This window comes from Gadus macrocephalus, chromosome 14 (genome assembly GCF_031168955.1).
Source record: "Gadus macrocephalus chromosome 14, ASM3116895v1".
NCBI lineage: Eukaryota > Metazoa > Chordata > Actinopteri > Gadiformes > Gadidae > Gadus > Gadus macrocephalus.
In genome coordinates, this window is record NC_082395.1 from 10,093,702 (window position 1) to 10,111,071 (window position 17,370).

The following is a 17,370-nucleotide window of genomic DNA, read 5'->3' on the forward strand; positions in this document are numbered from 1 at the left end:
TAACTTCTGACAGAGCTTATGGTTAGTGGGTGTTATATTCACCCAGAAATCCTGCCAAGTAGGATGGTACTGTTTAGTATTGTTTAGAGCAATAGGATGATCCTGCAGTATGGTTTAAATTACTGGAATGATACTGTACATTGAGTATTGTTTAGATCAATCGGATGAAACTGTATGTATACTATTGTTAAGAGAAATGGAATCATACTGTATAAGAGAAAGGGGAAAAGGGCTTTCTTGTGATGCCATGAAATAAAGCAGCGAGCTGTAGTTCTGCATGGTTGATCTGCTATATAACAGATACATTATTCTCTTGCTGTCAATAAGGGAGAGATAAATTAAGGCTTAGAAGGAGACAGGATGTGGAGGGGGCGAGGAAGAGAGAGAGAAAAGGATCTCCAAGAATCAATTAAACTAAGAAATACGGCCGGGTAAGGAAGATATCCAAAAAAAAAAATATATATATACAAATAGATCACACTTTTCTTGTGGACGCTAATCTGGTATGTCAACCTGTGTGCCTGTGAGGGAAAGAGAGAGAAGGCGAGAGAGATAGTGTGTGTGTCTGTGTGTGTTGTGTGTTATTGCACATGGGTGCATAGGGAGCTGATTTAAGGGTAGGAGGGGGTTGACTTTGAGAAATAAGGAGTAAAAAAGTAGAGAAACTAGAAGAAAAGGAGGTGGGGATTAGCCAGTCCAAAATACAATCCGTACCATGACAATACTTTGTATAGTTCCATTATGAACACAATGTATAAGGAATCTAAAGATCACAGTTTTTCAAAGTCTGTTATTATAGGTAGAAGTATATGTTCCTCAATGAAGTGACTAATACTGCTTCATAGTTTGGCCATTTTCAGTGGGATCTGCCCTCAGCTGCTAAACACACACAAGCCCTCCTCTGTAGCTGTGGCTGACGTCAACCGTCACTTAGCAACAGCCTTTTGGTGTAAAAGCAGCAGTGCTGACACCATTTTCAAAAGACAGACACACGGAGGAAGACAGACAGAAATTCAAAGAATGGGAAAATGGAAAGAGAAGGAGGGAGGGAGTGAAGAAAGGAAATAAAAGGAAGGATATAAAAGTTTGACAACAGTGGTCATGCACTATTATTTTCCTCTACACAGATAAATGAAGCAAGTTTATGTATTTTTTTTTTTAACAAAAAAATGAAAACTGCTAGAACATCTTGCACGTAGTACAAGATATTATTTTAACCTAGTTGAACAAAACCGTATCACCCCATGGCATCCAAGTAATATGAGTACTCGCTCTTATCGCCTCCGTCGTGGCAGACTGATAACCTCACAAGCCATCATCTGGACAAAGCTATGCACTATCTGTCCCTCCCTTCGACATTAGCCTGTTGCTGGGCTGAACAACAGTAAACACAAGGTTCAACAACCTCCACGTTGACTTCAAAGATATAGGGCTCCATGTTTCTATCGTTTTAAAAATGATGTAATCCCCAAAAATTCAAAACTAATTTTCAACTAATTATTTTGTTACCCAACCAGTGGACTTTGGGCTGGAAAGAGTTTGTCATCATTTGCCTAACCTTAGCCTTTTGTTACTCACCATTTAGGAGTCAGAAGGGATTTTTTTAATGAGCGATTTGAAGGAATACAAATTAACAAAATAAAACTATGCAGTTTATTTTCAAATCAAGATTTTTCAAGTGAATTTTGCTCTACCAAGCTCTGCTAAAGCTATCATAAAAACTAAAGAGCTCCAAGCTAATTGCTAGTGATCATGACGCAGACCGTTTCCAAGGTAACCCGAGTTTTGGAGTACCCGCTCCAGCATTTCCTCATCTGTTTGCACTCACACCATCAGGGCTGACAATGCAGTCACTGCATCCTGTTTCAATCTGCAGTCAGCCGAACACACGGCACCTCATACATCTTAACCCCTTCAACTCTTCATGTCTGGCTACTGACAAGGGAAAATTAACAGCCACTCCACTAACTCAACACCTTAAACAAAGATGGAGGAGAAAACAGGCTTAAATCCGCTCAACTATGTACTGCAGCAAAACAGTCTGGGCATCTTCTTGTTTGTTTCTACGTGGAGCTCATGATAAATGGGTAGACATATGTATGGATTACTGTGAGGGCAGAGTGAGAACATTTATAAGAATATTGTGTTGGTGCATTCATCAAGGTTCACATGAACCAGATTTGTTACAGCTACAACTTCATTGTTTTTTTTTACACTACAGCTGGGCCAAATTTCAAACATCTAGGAAAGCTTGGTGGGGTATAAGTTTGTGAATAAGTTACTTTTTAACCGAATATTGCCTCTGCTGAGGCAATATTCAGCCTTTCCATTTCCCGATAATGGAAACTTTAGCAAACGTATAAGTATATTGTCTTAACAATATTCCTCTAGCATCTATAAAGGTCTGCATGCACATAATTTACACAAAATTTCACCGGAGACTATAGGGCCAATTTTCTCACAGCTAAATAAGGAGGTAAGTGACTGAGAATTTACATGGCAGTAAATCATTGGTGGCTGGAACACAGAAAAATACAAACACTATGGCTACAATAGAATATCCCGAGAGGCGAGAGTTCACATGTTATGCTCTGCAAGTCCCCAGCAATTAGAGTAAAAATCTAAATGATACACCTTGAATAAAGTTGAAAAATTATTATTAAAATGACAACATTTATCATAATAAATATGTATATAAATATACTGATTTATATCATTCAAATATATATATATATATATATATATATATATAAGAATAGTTCAAATAAAATAACATATTTGCATTCATTTAGTTCTAGATTTTGACTCAAGCCACAAACAATGTTGCGTTGCGTTTCACCAAAGCACATTCTCTCTGCTGTACACCCTCTGCGTCTCTCCTTTCCCATCCCAGCTGGTGGCTGGGCTCTTTTATATTCTATTGGGCGATTAGTAAAACTTGGCTTTTTTTCCCCCTTCCCTTTTTGCAGTCGCCCGGTTGCACGTCACTGGGTTGTGACGTCAATGTTATATCATTCCACATGGCTTTACAGCAACAGAACGTGACATCTGAAAGACACACTGCTGTTTCAACGCTGGCTCACATCTAACCCCCTCCCGAGGTCCCTCCCCAGCCTTTCTCTGCAGCCCGTTGAAATGGGGACGGGGGGGGGGTGTTAAGAGCATTATTTACCCCTGCCTGCATTCTAATCTCAACCACCACCCACCCACCCACCACCACCTCTAGACCCCTTCGTCACGAGTGGGAACTACACAAAACAGGGACTCTGAGCCAGTTTCTCCTCTACTTAGCCAGGACATCCTCTTATACGGTCTCTTGTGCATTTAGGGTGTTTCATATTGTTGCAATGAAAGCCTCTGTACAACAACTTATGGACAGGAAATAGTAACCTTTCCTTTTCAATCATATTGCATTGTATATATCATTTAGTAGTAAAGTGAGTCAAACAAAAGATACATTTCTAGATAATTTATGCATAACACTATTACATATTGATATTAATGCGATGGATGAAGCCTATAATGCAAATTATAGGCTTCATATAATACGTCATTTTAAAAATTGTTCTCAGTAAATCCTATTTGCAAATGAGATGCACACTGGTGTCAACAGTGAATCAATCATAGGTGAGTACCACCATTATTAATAATTAGTAATTTATTTCTCACCAATTTCACTCATACCAATTCATACAGTATCCATTAGTGAACACTGTTAAATAATTGATCAATCTAAAATATAGCTGTGTAGCCTAATAAGTGGTAAAGGCTACATCTGCTTTTCTTTTATTTACAAAGTCAGACACCATGGACTTGCAACCTCTGTCTATATAGTTCCCAAAGAGCTGTTGAAGATGTTGAGGATTCATTGGTTTTCAAATATAAAATGCACCAAAATAGTATAGGTTTTAAAATGTGTATCATATGTAATAGAGATAAAACACTGCAATTCATACCTGTTCACCTACTGCTTAAACATTGTGCCCATTAATGTACACATATGTACAGTGTGTGTATGTGTGTGTGTGTGTGTGTGTGTGTGTGTGTGTGTGTGTGTATGTATGTGTGTGTATGTATGTATGTATGTATGTATGTATGTATGTATGTATGTATGTATGTATGTATGTATGTATGTATGTATGTATGTATGTATTAGGGCCCGACCGATTTATCGGCCTGCCGATTTAATCGGCCGATTAAAGCCTTTTTGAAAATAATCGGCATCGGCCAAAAAGACGCCGATTACAACCGATTTTTTATTTTTTTTTATAAATGTTATTGCGATTAGTATCCTGCAGATTGCGCTCCTACTCGCCTTGCTAACTAACAACTTTAGCTGGAGTAAAAAAGAGGAGATTGAATTTTACCGTACAACATGAAAGCACGCTCGCTCAGGCAGCTGCGCGCTCACCTCACCAATGTACACAAGACGCGTTGTTTGAGCATGTTGTGCCTGTTTTTCTTTAGGTCCCAGGCCATGTTAATTTGTTATACTGTAGACTCTAACGGTGAGACCATACTGCTCAGCACGCACGTGTTAGTCACTGCTCACGAGCGCAGCACATTGGGAGTTAGTTATTTATTTTACATTTTACATTACACTCATTTTTGACTGTAAATGTATTCTAAAACACTCAAAGGTTCTGCATTCAATTCACATCTTCGTCAAAAGTGTATAAAGTATATTTAAGGTATCAAAAACTACGTTTTATATGGTTTTTTTTTAATCGGCCGATTAAATCGTAATCGTAATTTTTCTCTGAAAATAATCGGCATCGGCATCGGCACTCAAAAATCTATATCGGTCGGGCCCTAGTATGTATGTATGTATGTATGTATGTATGTATGTATGTATGTATGTATGTATGTATGTATGTATGTATGTATGTATGTATGTATGTATGTATGTGTATGCGTGTGTTCCTTAAGAGTAAGGGTAAACACTGGATGCAGTGATAGTGTTTACTACTTTATAGAGCGCAACATGCCAAATGTATTAGATATCATAATATAACAAAAAATGAATTACTAATGGCGGGCATTCATTGATAATAAACGAAGCCTGTGTAAGGGTACTTCTTTTTTAATATTGATATTGCATATAGGCCTAAATATGCTTTTGTCGCATGTACAATTACAACATATGTGTAATTGGTTATATCAACAGTTAAATATTGTATTATTTCCTATGTTTCAGGAATAGCTGCACTCTCAAATTCATACTTGTGAGGATAGTATATATATATAAATTGTTACGTTTGTGTTATATATGTACATATGCAACTGCAATTACACATTTGTTACACATTGTTATATAAAATATATATGTATGTACATATATACACATGCATATACTCACAGACCGAAACATAGGAAAACCTACAATGCCTTCCCTTAATGTTGCCCTATATTTTCTAACATCACTTGATGTTGTCTTGGTTGGAACGTTTAACATTTAAACATACATGTCATTTTGGTAGATAGACTTTATAACAGTTAATTTGTATTTGAACAAAGGAAAGCCTTAGGGTGGATGTTCAGTAAGGCACACGACATATGTAAACAAATGTGTCAAACGAAAATACCATGACTGCAACATGCCCTGCATGTATACTCAACACCTGACTTCCATTTTAAAATAATTATTTAAATTTGCTGTCATTCAACTGAACAAGTGTGCACGTCACAGCTCAGCCATTCCCACAGTATGACAGGAGTCAGTCTGACATTTAGGACCCGATTTACCATTTGGTGACATCGCACATCGGGTAAAAAATCAGGATGGGCTGCGTTTGCAAAAATGCCTTAATCCGACTCAATTATTAATCCGGAAATAACTCAGAAAAAGAGTTGGAAGATCAAGCCAATGCATATACACCACTGGTTTTGATAACCATTACTGAAGGCTGCAAGATAAAGAATGAGCTAAAATATTAAGGAAACCATATTAAAATGGCAAAGGCCTCCAATCCGTCAGTCCACAACGACAAAGTTAGCTGATAATTCTGAATTGAATTTACAAAGACATATTGTAAACAAGGCAGTAATCTTTTCAACATTACTTGCTTGCAGTTTCTTACTTCTGTTTTTTTCTATTGTAAAAAACAATCAATAAGAGGCTTGACCCATGCAAAAGGTTTTATTAACCCCCTTTCATGTGAAAGGTTGTATTAAATGGACAATTTGAAAAGTGCCTGTTAGTATTTGAATAGAATAGGCACTTGGTGTGGGCTTATTCAATGGCGATACAGTCATTTAATATCTAAATAGTATATGACAATGTATCAATCCAACCAAAAATGGGTTTTTGGAGGAAATTTGAAATCGACTCTATCTAGACAGATTAATCCTAAAAAAAACAGAACAATTAGCAAACTGGCACACCAGGCAAGGCAAATGTATTTCTACAGCCCATTTCATACCCAAAAAGGCAACCCAAGGGGCATACTCTAAATGGTGACAGGGTCAGTTAAGTCATAGTAATATGGTTTAATGTGTAAGATGTTTATATGTTACGGAAGATGTTATCAATATGTATGGATGATGTTTTGCAATAACCACTAATCTAAGTGAACAAGACTTGATACTCCCTTAGACATAAAACAAAAAATAACATTCATTGAGGTGAGGTTATTGTCAAGGTTGAAAATAACTAATGCCTACTCACAAATGTTTATATTTTTCACAATTGGGACAACTTTAGAGGCACTTCAAAGCAAAATACACAAATGTTTCCACAAAGAATAAATTGTGGTAAATTGTTGTCATCTCTTATTTTTTAAGTTTATTTTCTGTGCATGTCTTTTCTGCATGAACACGTAGTAAGCCTACTTTACAAAGAGCACCTGCAGCAGGACCTACCTGTTCTCTTGATATGCATGGCAAGGAGGGTCTGCGGGGCATCTTACAACTTCCATAATAGCTGGTTGACGTCTCTCCCAATGAAACGCAACTGGACCTCCTCCTCGGTCTGATCACTGGGACCTTTTCCTCTGCGCTGGAAATCCTATTTGGTACTTCCCTCGACGGGTAATAATGGTCAAACCCGAGTCCCAACAGTGAGCCACATATCCCAGCAAAGCAAGCAAAGAATGGCCTTAATAATGGAGGCAGGCCGGTTAAACTAGTGAACGAAACCAACCATACAACGCTTGCAAAAAACAGTATAAGAATACTGTGTTTGAGTTTCAAAGTCGGGATCAGTGTAAGTAGACCTACACATCCCAACACGAACAACAACCTGCCCACCATTTGCATCTGGTGTTGGTCCTCTCCCCATTGCAAAAACCGCAAAACCAAAAAATCTCCAAGGAAACATGATGCTGGTAGTGATAGGAGCCAACAGGTATTACTTTCTTTCTTTTTCCTTCTCAGATAAAATGTTAAAAAGAAGAATGCACAGCCTATGCTGAATAAAGGACTGATAGATTGAGAGAACCCCGACAAAAAAGTCCGCAAATCCCAAAGCGAGTCACTTTGTAAACCCCTAGAAAAAATAAAAGAAACTAGAAAAAATATAAATGCACCAACATAAAGGGCTGAAATTTTAAACAATTTTGAATTGAGAATGTCTTCGTTGCAAAACCTGCACACGTTGAACAAAAATCCCCTTTGATGGTCCTGTTTGAGAGGGGTGACGCAGCTCTTCACATAACCGTTCCTGAAGCTCTCGGAGCTGTTTACACTTCCAATGCCATCGTGGAGCCTTATTTTGCTGTGCAGAACATCTCCTTCAGCCATGTTTCTACTGTCGCCACTTGCTTCAGACCTGATCCAGACAAAAGTTTTCTTCATCCAGCAATCGTGCCGTATTAACGCTCAACTACATGACGACAAACGCACTCCATGGTCACTCAAATGTGCCACAGCACTTAAGACCGAAGACAGAGTAGGTATGGTGTTGTTTTTACAGAAAGGGTGCTCTGTGTCGCCGCCTACATGTGACAATTGAGATTTCGGTGTCTGCAGCAATACATCTTTAGTGACTTCAGAGCATGCTTCTTCCGTAGGATTGGTCCTTTATACGTTTTTGTTAACCAAACGTTCGAATTAGTTTAGTTTTAGTTTTTACATAGATTTGGTCGATGCGTTCGATAAGCAAAGGGCCGACATGTGGCTAAAGTGTTACGGACATTTAATATGTCTTTAAAGAAAAATAAATGTTGGCTCGACGTTTAAACATAAAGGTAGTAGTATTGTTTTCAAATAAGTGTCAAACGTTAATTGCGACGCTGAAACAATGTATCGTTGAACGACACATTGTTTGAGGATTATTTAAGCAGATGAATTAGGCATCGTATAGCCCTACTACACATAAACATACAAGACAAGGTACCACAGATATTATTCATTTTGCGATCATAGTTTTGTTGCATTTCAAAGTATAGTGTTGTTTTCTCATGGGTGAAAAACTATTGGGAAAAATAACATCGATGGAAAAACATTGCTCTGGAATCGGCTAGTTATCCTTGTTGCGCAGTCCTAGGAAAATAAAACGATTATCGATTGAATTGATATCGTCCCAACATGTGCCCATAACATAAATGGACACAGACAAATATGGTGGCCCATTCATTGAATTGGTTTTGTTTATTGGCGCAGTGAAGCCCGAGATCCCGCGACAGATGGGCTGGCACTTTGATTTATTGGAGCTGAGATCTTGTATTTGTATTTGGATCTTGGATCCCGGGAACGCGTACGTCAGAAACGGCGACAGAAGAGATGGAAAGCCAGAAGGATCAAAACTCCTATAATCGCCTTCGCCTTTTGCTGTGAACGTGCAGGTGTTTTCCGATAGCGCGCGTAAATGTATGATAGCGGCATAGCGCATCATCTGACCTTTCTTTATAGGTCCATGCATCTGACCTCCACGTGAAATCCCGTTTTATGTTGTGGTTTAATGGTTTGATTACAAAACGTTGTGCAAAGTAAAGACAGTGCAAAAAGAGAAAGTGTATGCAAAGGTATAGATGTGTCGTAAACAACTTCATCATTATGTAGGCCTACGTATCTATACAATTCGAATATAGCCTACCGAACCTTTTTCTACCGAAGGCAGAAAAAGCAAATGCAATATGAATGCAATACATTGAGCAAAATGCATTTTGAGTGTGATTAGCCATCACACAGGACGTTTTACAATCTTCCTTGCCCCGTATCTTAAGTCAGGCCCCAGACTATTTTTGCTTAGATAAGTTCCTAACTGACTGAAATGACCCAGAAGTATCTAAGCGGCAGCCATAATAAGAGCTGGTCTTATTCTCTTAATGCTAGCTAGGGAAAGGTGCTTCAAAGGTTCCTTTCCTATTTAGCATAGGGAACATCCTTTACGAAAGGAAAGGAGATTCCTTGCAGCAGGCACATTTACAGCAATAGATACATTAGGCCGTTCACCGTAAAAAAATAACTGAATAAATAAAAGGAGTGACAATTATACTCGTGAAGCTCTATGTCCATACATAGAGCTTCTTCCACCTCCGCAACATTGCACGCATTCGACCCACCCTTTCATCCTCAGCTGCCGAAACACTAATCCACTTCTTCACCACTTGCACACTGGACTATTGCAATAGCATTCTGTATGGCTTCCCTCCACTATTCTTCAAAAATTGCCATATGTACAAAACTCTGCTGCCCGACTGCTTACTAACTCCCCCTCCAGAGAACACATTACTCTCATCCTCCGTCAACTTCATTGGCTTCCAATAAAACAACACATCAATTTCAAGATTCTCCTCACCACCTACAAAGCGCTTAACAACTTTGCACCCTCGTACATAACAGATCTCCTCCATCGCCACTCGCCACCTACGCTCCGCTGATGCCAACCTTCTCACCTCCATCACCAAGACCAAGTATCGCACCATGGGGGACAGAGCCTTCGCCATCGCCGCCCCTACCCTCTGGAACTCCCTACCTCTGGCTCATACAATTGTTTCCAACAGGGACATTTGATCATTGATCCTATGAGACCAGGGGTCTAACTACGAAGAAAGTTCCAAATACCCAAGATATATTTTTGCTAGCTGGCTACACTAAGCCTAAAAACCGCACTGAGGGGCAACAATCGGATATATGGACAAGTCTTCCAGAGCTGCATATTTTGACAAGATGAGCAAAGTAAGCTATAATATTGAACAAATATTACCAGCAAGGGCAGGAAGGAAAGCTGGAAAAAATTGCAGATTGTGTGAATGTGTGCTTATCACTGCCCCATCATTAAGTCATGAGTAGATCTTACCGTAATTACAAGTGTGTATTCCATGAAATAAATGTGTTGCTTAGATGTGTTAAAAGAAAGACAATTGTAACCTAATTATTTCACAGCGATAAACCGTCTTGGGAGCAAATAAAGAACTTGCTCAGAGAAGGCTATGTGGGTCCACTTTAGTATTTTTCAACTATTTAATCCAGCTTTCAATTTGCCTGTCAGCACAGATGGTGAGTGTCGACACTTGGCTGTCATTTATTTATCTTTAATTACTTGCTAATGGTGGTGGTCTGCACATTCAACAAATAACACCTTCAAGTGTCCTCTATTGAAAAATGAATCAATTCCTATCATTGCGATAGGATGTTAATATTTCAGGAAGCATTTTGCATCTCCCTCCCCCCTATAGTCTATGGCCTCCACTAGGCCAGGAGGATCAAATGGCTAAGGAATTAACCTAAATTTAAACAGGGTATAGTCAAAGTTACATTTGAATCTTTCTTCAGGTGTGCCTTGCAAAGGGAGAATGCTTAAATGTCAAGGCAACTATATAATTAGTTGTATTTGTATCTGATTGGACAGACAATGTAAGTAAAAAAGGCTCATCAAAGAAGTTAATCTCGAGGGAACTAATGCTATAATAATCTTTCGGTACTGTCCTTTATTTCAAAGCATGGACTGAAATTAAGGTACTCTACTTTGTTTTTTCTTAGGAACAGGAGAAAAAAAAAAAACATTTAATCTATTGAAAAGAGATTAAAAGAGGCTATTTTCTACTGACAGACAAATAATATATAAATCACAACAATTCTTCAATGTATATATCCTGAATATATACATCTAGTAATGTATTCCAAATAATTCCCAAGTTTCTGTACCCATTGATAGAATGACAGAAATAGAGCTTTTACATCACAACGTCTCAATGACCTCCTTCAGTTTGAAAGCATAGGAGCATTGGAATGGTATTTATTGCGCTATAATAATGTTATTTTGGTAATTGATTAGTAATTAATTGTGATCTTATTTTGCCTTTATGAGAGGACATTGTTGTGTTTGAAACGGCCAAAATGTTTCTCATGCAAGACTAATGAAAACTAAGTTAGCCTAGGTTACAGTATATTTACGTTGATTTATTATTTACAGTACTACAACTCTCTTGACTCCTCTCAAAATGGCACTTTAACGCCAACAAAATAACCCATTATGACTTCTGATGTAAAATACCAATTGCCATATTACCTTATTTCAAAGCTCCATTGATCAAACACCAATATATTATTAATCGAAATACATAAATCTAAATTCACAAACCTTTAGTATTTCTCAATATTATTTTGAATGACCATGAAAATAATCCTTGGACAATGCTCTGTACTTTAGTTTGTACTGTTCCTTTGTTATTTTTTGTTATTTGTGGTTCTTACTGTGTGGTTCAATTTTGCATTATACGAAAAAATAATTATCATTGAGTAACCCCTAGCATTTAGTATGAGAGAAAGTGTGATTGGTCCTGGAAGAATATAGGAAGACAATAAAAAAGTAAATTTACAACTGCAAAAAAAAGAGATTGCTACAGGTAATGTTGTAGATTACTGTAAAATCAACCTCATGGTTAAATAAGGTCAGAAAAAGACGCAAAAAATGTTATCCCTTTTCAACCGACATCGTCTGCAAATCACGTTTCAACTTAAAAAAAACTTCACAATGTTTGCAGAGATTAGGTTTTAGAATATTTACCGATATTATACATTGCTGTATTTATCTATTTCACCTAGATTTATTTTACCAGCCATTACATACATTATTGAAATCATGTCAGTAACTAGCTTGTCTAATACAAGTGTCCCAGTATGTCTGAGAGTGTGACATGGCTTTTCATCATCAAATCATCCTAATAATTCATTATTTTCACGTCAGTATTCTTGACATTTGAACCTCAGGCATTTCCTCTTCACAAACATTTGAACCAGGCCATGACCTCAAGGGCAGAGGAACAGTGAACCTGATGCATGATTGTTAAGAAGTTGTGATTGATGCAGGAATCTCCTGATGCAACGTGGCAAGAAACTTGAGGATTTTCAAAAGGTTTTCTTTTGCAATTCAACAAAGATTGGATGGACTGAGCCTATCATTTTTCTTAAAGGCACATTAGTAGCAATTATGATATATAGCTCCCCCAATGGCTGATATATCATACATTTGACTATTTCTCTGGTCATGATGAACAACCATTGCAAATATTTCTGAAAGCTGGTGGCAGCCATCAAAGCTCCAGTTAGTTCAGGGAACATTGTGAAAAGATGAAGTGCGCACAATTTCAACCCTATGAGGCAAACAATGACTGACATATTGCCAGTTAAAGTTATGACCTTGCAATATAGCACGACATGTTGCCCAACAGACATATTTTTCAGCAAATATAACCTGAACGCCTAATAAATTGAATAGAACCACACATGGTTAAGGAAGATTTTCTGGTCAATGTATTAAGCCCAAATTTTATACAAAATATTAAAGAAATTGATCATTTACATGTAAGTACAAGAAACTGAATTTCAGCCAAAGCCTAAAAATCTATTGGTCATTTTACAAAAAACAGATGACCAAAAATGAAAAGTGAACAGACAGGCAAACAACAAAAGGCATGTAGGGCTTTTGAGTGTGTTGGTTTTAAAATAGTTCATTTTGTCGATCTCACCATCAGTCCCTGCTTGATAATTCCAGAAGCCCCTAGGCTTGATGCAGAAACTAAGTCTTGTCCGGGGATGGAAAGTTCTGGGGGGTGAGGGGGAAGGTATAGCTTTCAATAATAATATCACTAAAACGTTGAGGGACAACAAGTAACAGGTGTCCACATGTGACAACTGTAAATTTCTCAAAACAGACCATAACTACATTCTAAAGTTGTACTTTTAACCTTTTAAGCTCCAGCCTATTTTTAATTGTCAAATTTGTCTAATTAATATGCTAGCTGTTTGAGTTGTTTGGTGGGTGTAAAATTGACTTACATGTGCTTGTAGCAGGGTTTCTCATGTTTAATTTGATATGACCATTTCTGCATAATAAGGGCAGTGTTGTTTGCCTTTTGCTGCTAGAGTGATCACGGGAACCTCGAGTTTAAGAGGTTAAGGCCCAATTAAATCTTCTAATTTCAATGCAATGCATTTTAAATGTCATTTTCTTACTGTATTCTACATGGTCAGAGAATGCCCGGCGATTTATATATAAAAAAATAATGCTCACACGGTAAAAACGTATGATCGCAAAACACACATTAAAAACCAACTGTTATGTGGCCAAGATGTTTGGCTCAATGAATCTTTTTGAAAAATATGAACTTAAGAATTATTCAAGTATCAATCTATTCATTGTCAGATCTTTAGATACTGATGTTAAACTCTAAGAGTCATAAATCACTGTGACAATATCAAATACACATACAATGCCTATTCTGAAGCTCACAGAAAAACATGAATGTACAAGAGAAATTAGTGATCAATTTTAAGTATGCATGAGATATACACGTGCAGAAACATTATCTGGGCCACAACAACTGCAATAAAAATAATAATATACAATTTCAGTATTGAATAACAGCTTAATCCTTAGGCTGTCGGTTGCGCTAGTACTACAGGATCGCTGTACATACATATACATTGAGGGGCTTTAAAAAACTATCAGTTAGTGCAAGCTGCACCAGAGAGCTAATGCAAGCTTACCACTCTAGCGGTATCGGTCCCTTGGATCCCTATGCCTGTCTCGTTCACGTGTGTCCCGTTCACGAGTGTCCCGCTCACGAGGGTCCCGCTCACGGGGGTCACGGGGGTCCCGCTCACGAGGGTCTCGGGGGTCGCGCTCACGAGGGTCCCGCTCACGAGGGTCGCGGGGGTCCCGCTCACGAGGGTCCCGCTCACGAGTGTCCCGCTCACGAGTGTCCCGCTCATGAGTGTTCCTATCACGCGTGTCTCGTTCACGCGTGTTCCGCTCACGCGTGTCTCGCTCACGTGTTTCTCGCTCACGAGTGTCTCGCTCACGTGTGTCCCGCTCATGATTCCGGTCCCTCCCCCCACTCCAGGAACGTTCTTTGTACCTGCGGGACTTTCCATGAGAGTCCTCTCTTTCACGGTCTCTGTTACGATCTCGCTCTTTGACACGATCCCTCTCCCGGTCTCTCCTGAGGAGAATCATACAATTGAATGTTGACTACAGGTTAAAGGTTGGGTGAAATAAGCTTTAAGACTTAATAACATTAGTAGCGTTCAAACCTTGAGTCATAGTTGCCCCGGATGGATACTAAACAGTCTTTGAGTGATGTGACCAGGGCCTGGCAGCAATCATCTTCATATACTCTGGATTGTTTAATGACTGCAATAGCAGTCAAAAGAGTCTCGGTTGCCATGTGCATGTCGCCTGTGAGAAGGGCAGACAGTTTGTATAAATTAGTTAATACCTTTTACAACTGTTTGTAAGTAAACGGATCATGTCTACTTTGTGATATCAATGTGTTCCGTATTGAGTTCACCGTTTGAGATATACATTTACCTGTTGTGGCATCTGAAACAGCCTTGCTGATGGCTGTACTGGTTATGGTCCTGTTTCTGTTCATTAGCTCTTCAAAATCATCATCAGATTTTTGAGTAGAGTTCCTGAAATCAAGTAAGAATCAGCCCAGTTACACATTTATATACAACATGCGGGTTTGTGGATGGCTGCAAAACTAGAACATTTATTTTTGTACACCACAAAATTATCTTACTTTTTGGGCTGGTAAGCACCACTGTTGTGTGTGGTGTGTGGTGGCAAGAAGGCTGGATTTATATGAAGACTTGGGGGTGGCTGACCATAATGAAAAGGTGGTGGGGGGAAAGGAGGGACCATAGGTTGGGGAATATTTAAAGGAATGTGCATGGGTTGAGGTGGTGGATGATTGAGGAATGGGTTTGAAGGAGGGTAGTTTGGAGGGGGTATAAGGGGATAAATCAATGGCATTGGGGGAGGGTTGAGGTTTACAGAGTTGGGCGGTGGCGAGTCCAATTCTTTGGGATCCTTAACACGCATCGGCATACCTATAGAGGACACAGAACAATAATTATAAAGACATCCTGAATTGAATAACAAACAAATGATATTATAGTTTTACATTATATATAATTATTATATATTTGTAATGTGATGTAAAATCCTTACGCTTGTTTGCCAGCGTTTCAAAAAAGGCAAGGTTTTGGTATGTTGCTGAGCGACAGCTCAGATTCTCCCCACTTATTTTACATTGTGGTACTTTGTCCAGTAACGTCCTCAATGATCCCTCCGAGGCCACCACCACTTCGGCATACCTGTATACAGAGTAAAATCTATAAAGTATGTGCTTCAGACCTTCAAAAACCCAGATCGATCAAAGATTTGCAACAACACTACATGGTTTTAGAACATTGGGTAGAAAATAACAGCAGTGTGAACTGGTTAGTCTCAGAGCATCTGAAGCAATTGCATGGGGGATTTGGCGCGAATCGTAGAGGGTGGATTCTATCTCTCTAACAAATGGCGAAAGCACCTCAAATCTTACCCTCTTGACTGTCCGTTGATTTTGTTCTCTGCAAATTTTATCTCTATTATGTCCATCACTCCCAAAGATTGTGCCATGTGCATAAGATCTTTGTCAGATATCCACTGGAAGAAGCAGAATATAAGAATGAACATGACTTTGCACTGTGTTTTGCACGTGTCCACCTTACAAACATAATCCTGAACCGTATGCATCATTGTGTATGCAACAAAAAACTTCTCATGTCACTCACCCAGGAGAAATTTCCAACATACAAGGAATGTTTACTTGTGGATTGTTCTCCTCGGTCTATTGATGGTAGTTTTCTCCCCACTTCATGTGGGGTATTTATAGCTGGACGTTTTTGCATTTGATTAGGCACCACCGACTTGTCTTGATTGACTAAACCAGTCAGAACAGCGTCATAAAGTTCACTTGCCTCTGTTGTTTTGTCAAAGTCGTTCCCCTAGAATGAAGAAAGTATCAACAGTTATCCAGTGGTGATGCTCAAATCGGAGAACGGGAATCTAGGGTCGGATGCGTTTACATGCATTTCATTATAGTACAGTATGTAAAACATATTACCATGTTATTCACACACTATGTATTCAAAAGAATCAATCTATTTTATACAATACATACTCATACTATGGATTACTCTTTGCCACAATGTCAACATGTCGTCTGTAAACTAACCTCGAAATGTTCGTTCATGTCATCGTAGAGATTTAGGAGCTCGTTCTGAGATGTATCGTTCGCAGGTTCTGCGGAAGCCATCGTGTAGGCCTAAATTCATCAATGTAATATAAGCCTGCAGCCAGTTATTTGTATGCGTTCCTTTTTAACTTTGTTCGAATATGCAATTTGTAGAATTATATTTGATAACAATATTTGTTGAGTCAGTATTACAACAATATAATGCCTCGTCTAAAACTCGACTATAACATGCTAATCGACCAGAGGGATGGAAAGTCGATTACGGAATATTACAACAATGCAAACTCACATTCAGAACCTACATCTAATTAACATCCAGGATATAGTATTACGCACGTGTTTTGCGACCTATGAACATTAAGAGACGAAAAACACAGCATACAAGACATAACGCGAATTTGCCTGTTTACCGATGGCTCCTAAAACAGTGCATTTATCAAATTGCGCCGGACTGAAACACACTTCCCATACATTATGGTTCCGTTTGTCTGCATATCTTACTCCTTAAAATCAAATCAAAACTATGCAGGGTAAATAACTTACAAAACCTATCTAATCGAAACCAAAATCATAAATGCCATAACTCAGTCAATTGATACGTATTTCATTTTTACGACTAATTTATCGCGTATATGCGTTTTATTAAAACGCGGGAAATCGCTCTAAAATAGACGAGTGTCTTCCTGTTGTGTTTAACCTCTAACGTCACGAACGCGCCGGAAAACAGAGTCAGTAGAAAGCCCATTGACAATTTTTAAATAAATAAATATATATATATATATATATATATATATATATATATATATATATATATATATATATATATATATATATATATATATATATATATAGTTAGGGCCTTTCTTCGACCACCACACACATATACTTTTTTACTATG

General features: G+C 38.3%; 2 protein-coding genes and 1 long non-coding RNA gene across 7 annotated transcripts in view; 1 reads left to right on the plus strand and 2 right to left on the minus strand.

Moving 5' to 3' along the window:
• The window catches only part of pde3b (phosphodiesterase 3B), a 40,270-nt gene extending 31,587 nt beyond the window's left edge, over positions 1-8,683 (minus strand). Inside the window, exon 1 of the mRNA XM_060070585.1 lies at positions 6,862-8,683. Within this exon, the coding sequence (XP_059926568.1) occupies positions 6,862-7,794 (933 nt within the window). The 5' untranslated portion in view covers positions 7,795-8,683. The remainder of the gene's footprint in view (positions 1-6,861) is intronic.
• LOC132471515 (uncharacterized) lies at positions 7,753-10,369 on the plus strand. The gene is made up of 2 exons (XR_009528851.1): positions 7,753-7,892; positions 9,784-10,369. It is a non-coding gene; the product is annotated as an uncharacterized LOC132471515 (long non-coding RNA).
• A 2,304-nt stretch (positions 10,370-12,673) lies between these two features.
• On the minus strand, positions 12,674-17,157 carry LOC132471508 (cleavage and polyadenylation specificity factor subunit 7-like). 5 transcript variants are annotated; one of them, XM_060070595.1, is made up of 10 exons: positions 16,762-17,157; positions 16,452-16,519; positions 16,009-16,221; positions 15,777-15,880; positions 15,401-15,546; positions 14,970-15,279; positions 14,756-14,859; positions 14,479-14,623; positions 13,933-14,387; positions 12,674-12,988 (listed from the first exon to the last, which is right to left on the minus strand). In XM_060070595.1, the coding sequence occupies exons 2-9, from the start codon at positions 16,467-16,469 to the stop codon at positions 13,937-13,939; spliced, it is 1,491 nt and encodes a 496-aa protein (XP_059926578.1). In that variant the 5' UTR covers positions 16,470-16,519; positions 16,762-17,157; the 3' UTR covers positions 12,674-12,988; positions 13,933-13,936. The 5 variants fall into 5 exon arrangements, with proteins under 5 accessions (XP_059926578.1, XP_059926577.1, XP_059926575.1 ...); XM_060070594.1 differs by having other exon boundaries at positions 12,674-14,387; positions 16,452-16,541; positions 16,775-17,157; XM_060070592.1 differs by having other exon boundaries at positions 12,674-14,387; positions 16,452-16,541.
• Positions 17,158-17,370: the final 213 nt, after the last annotated feature.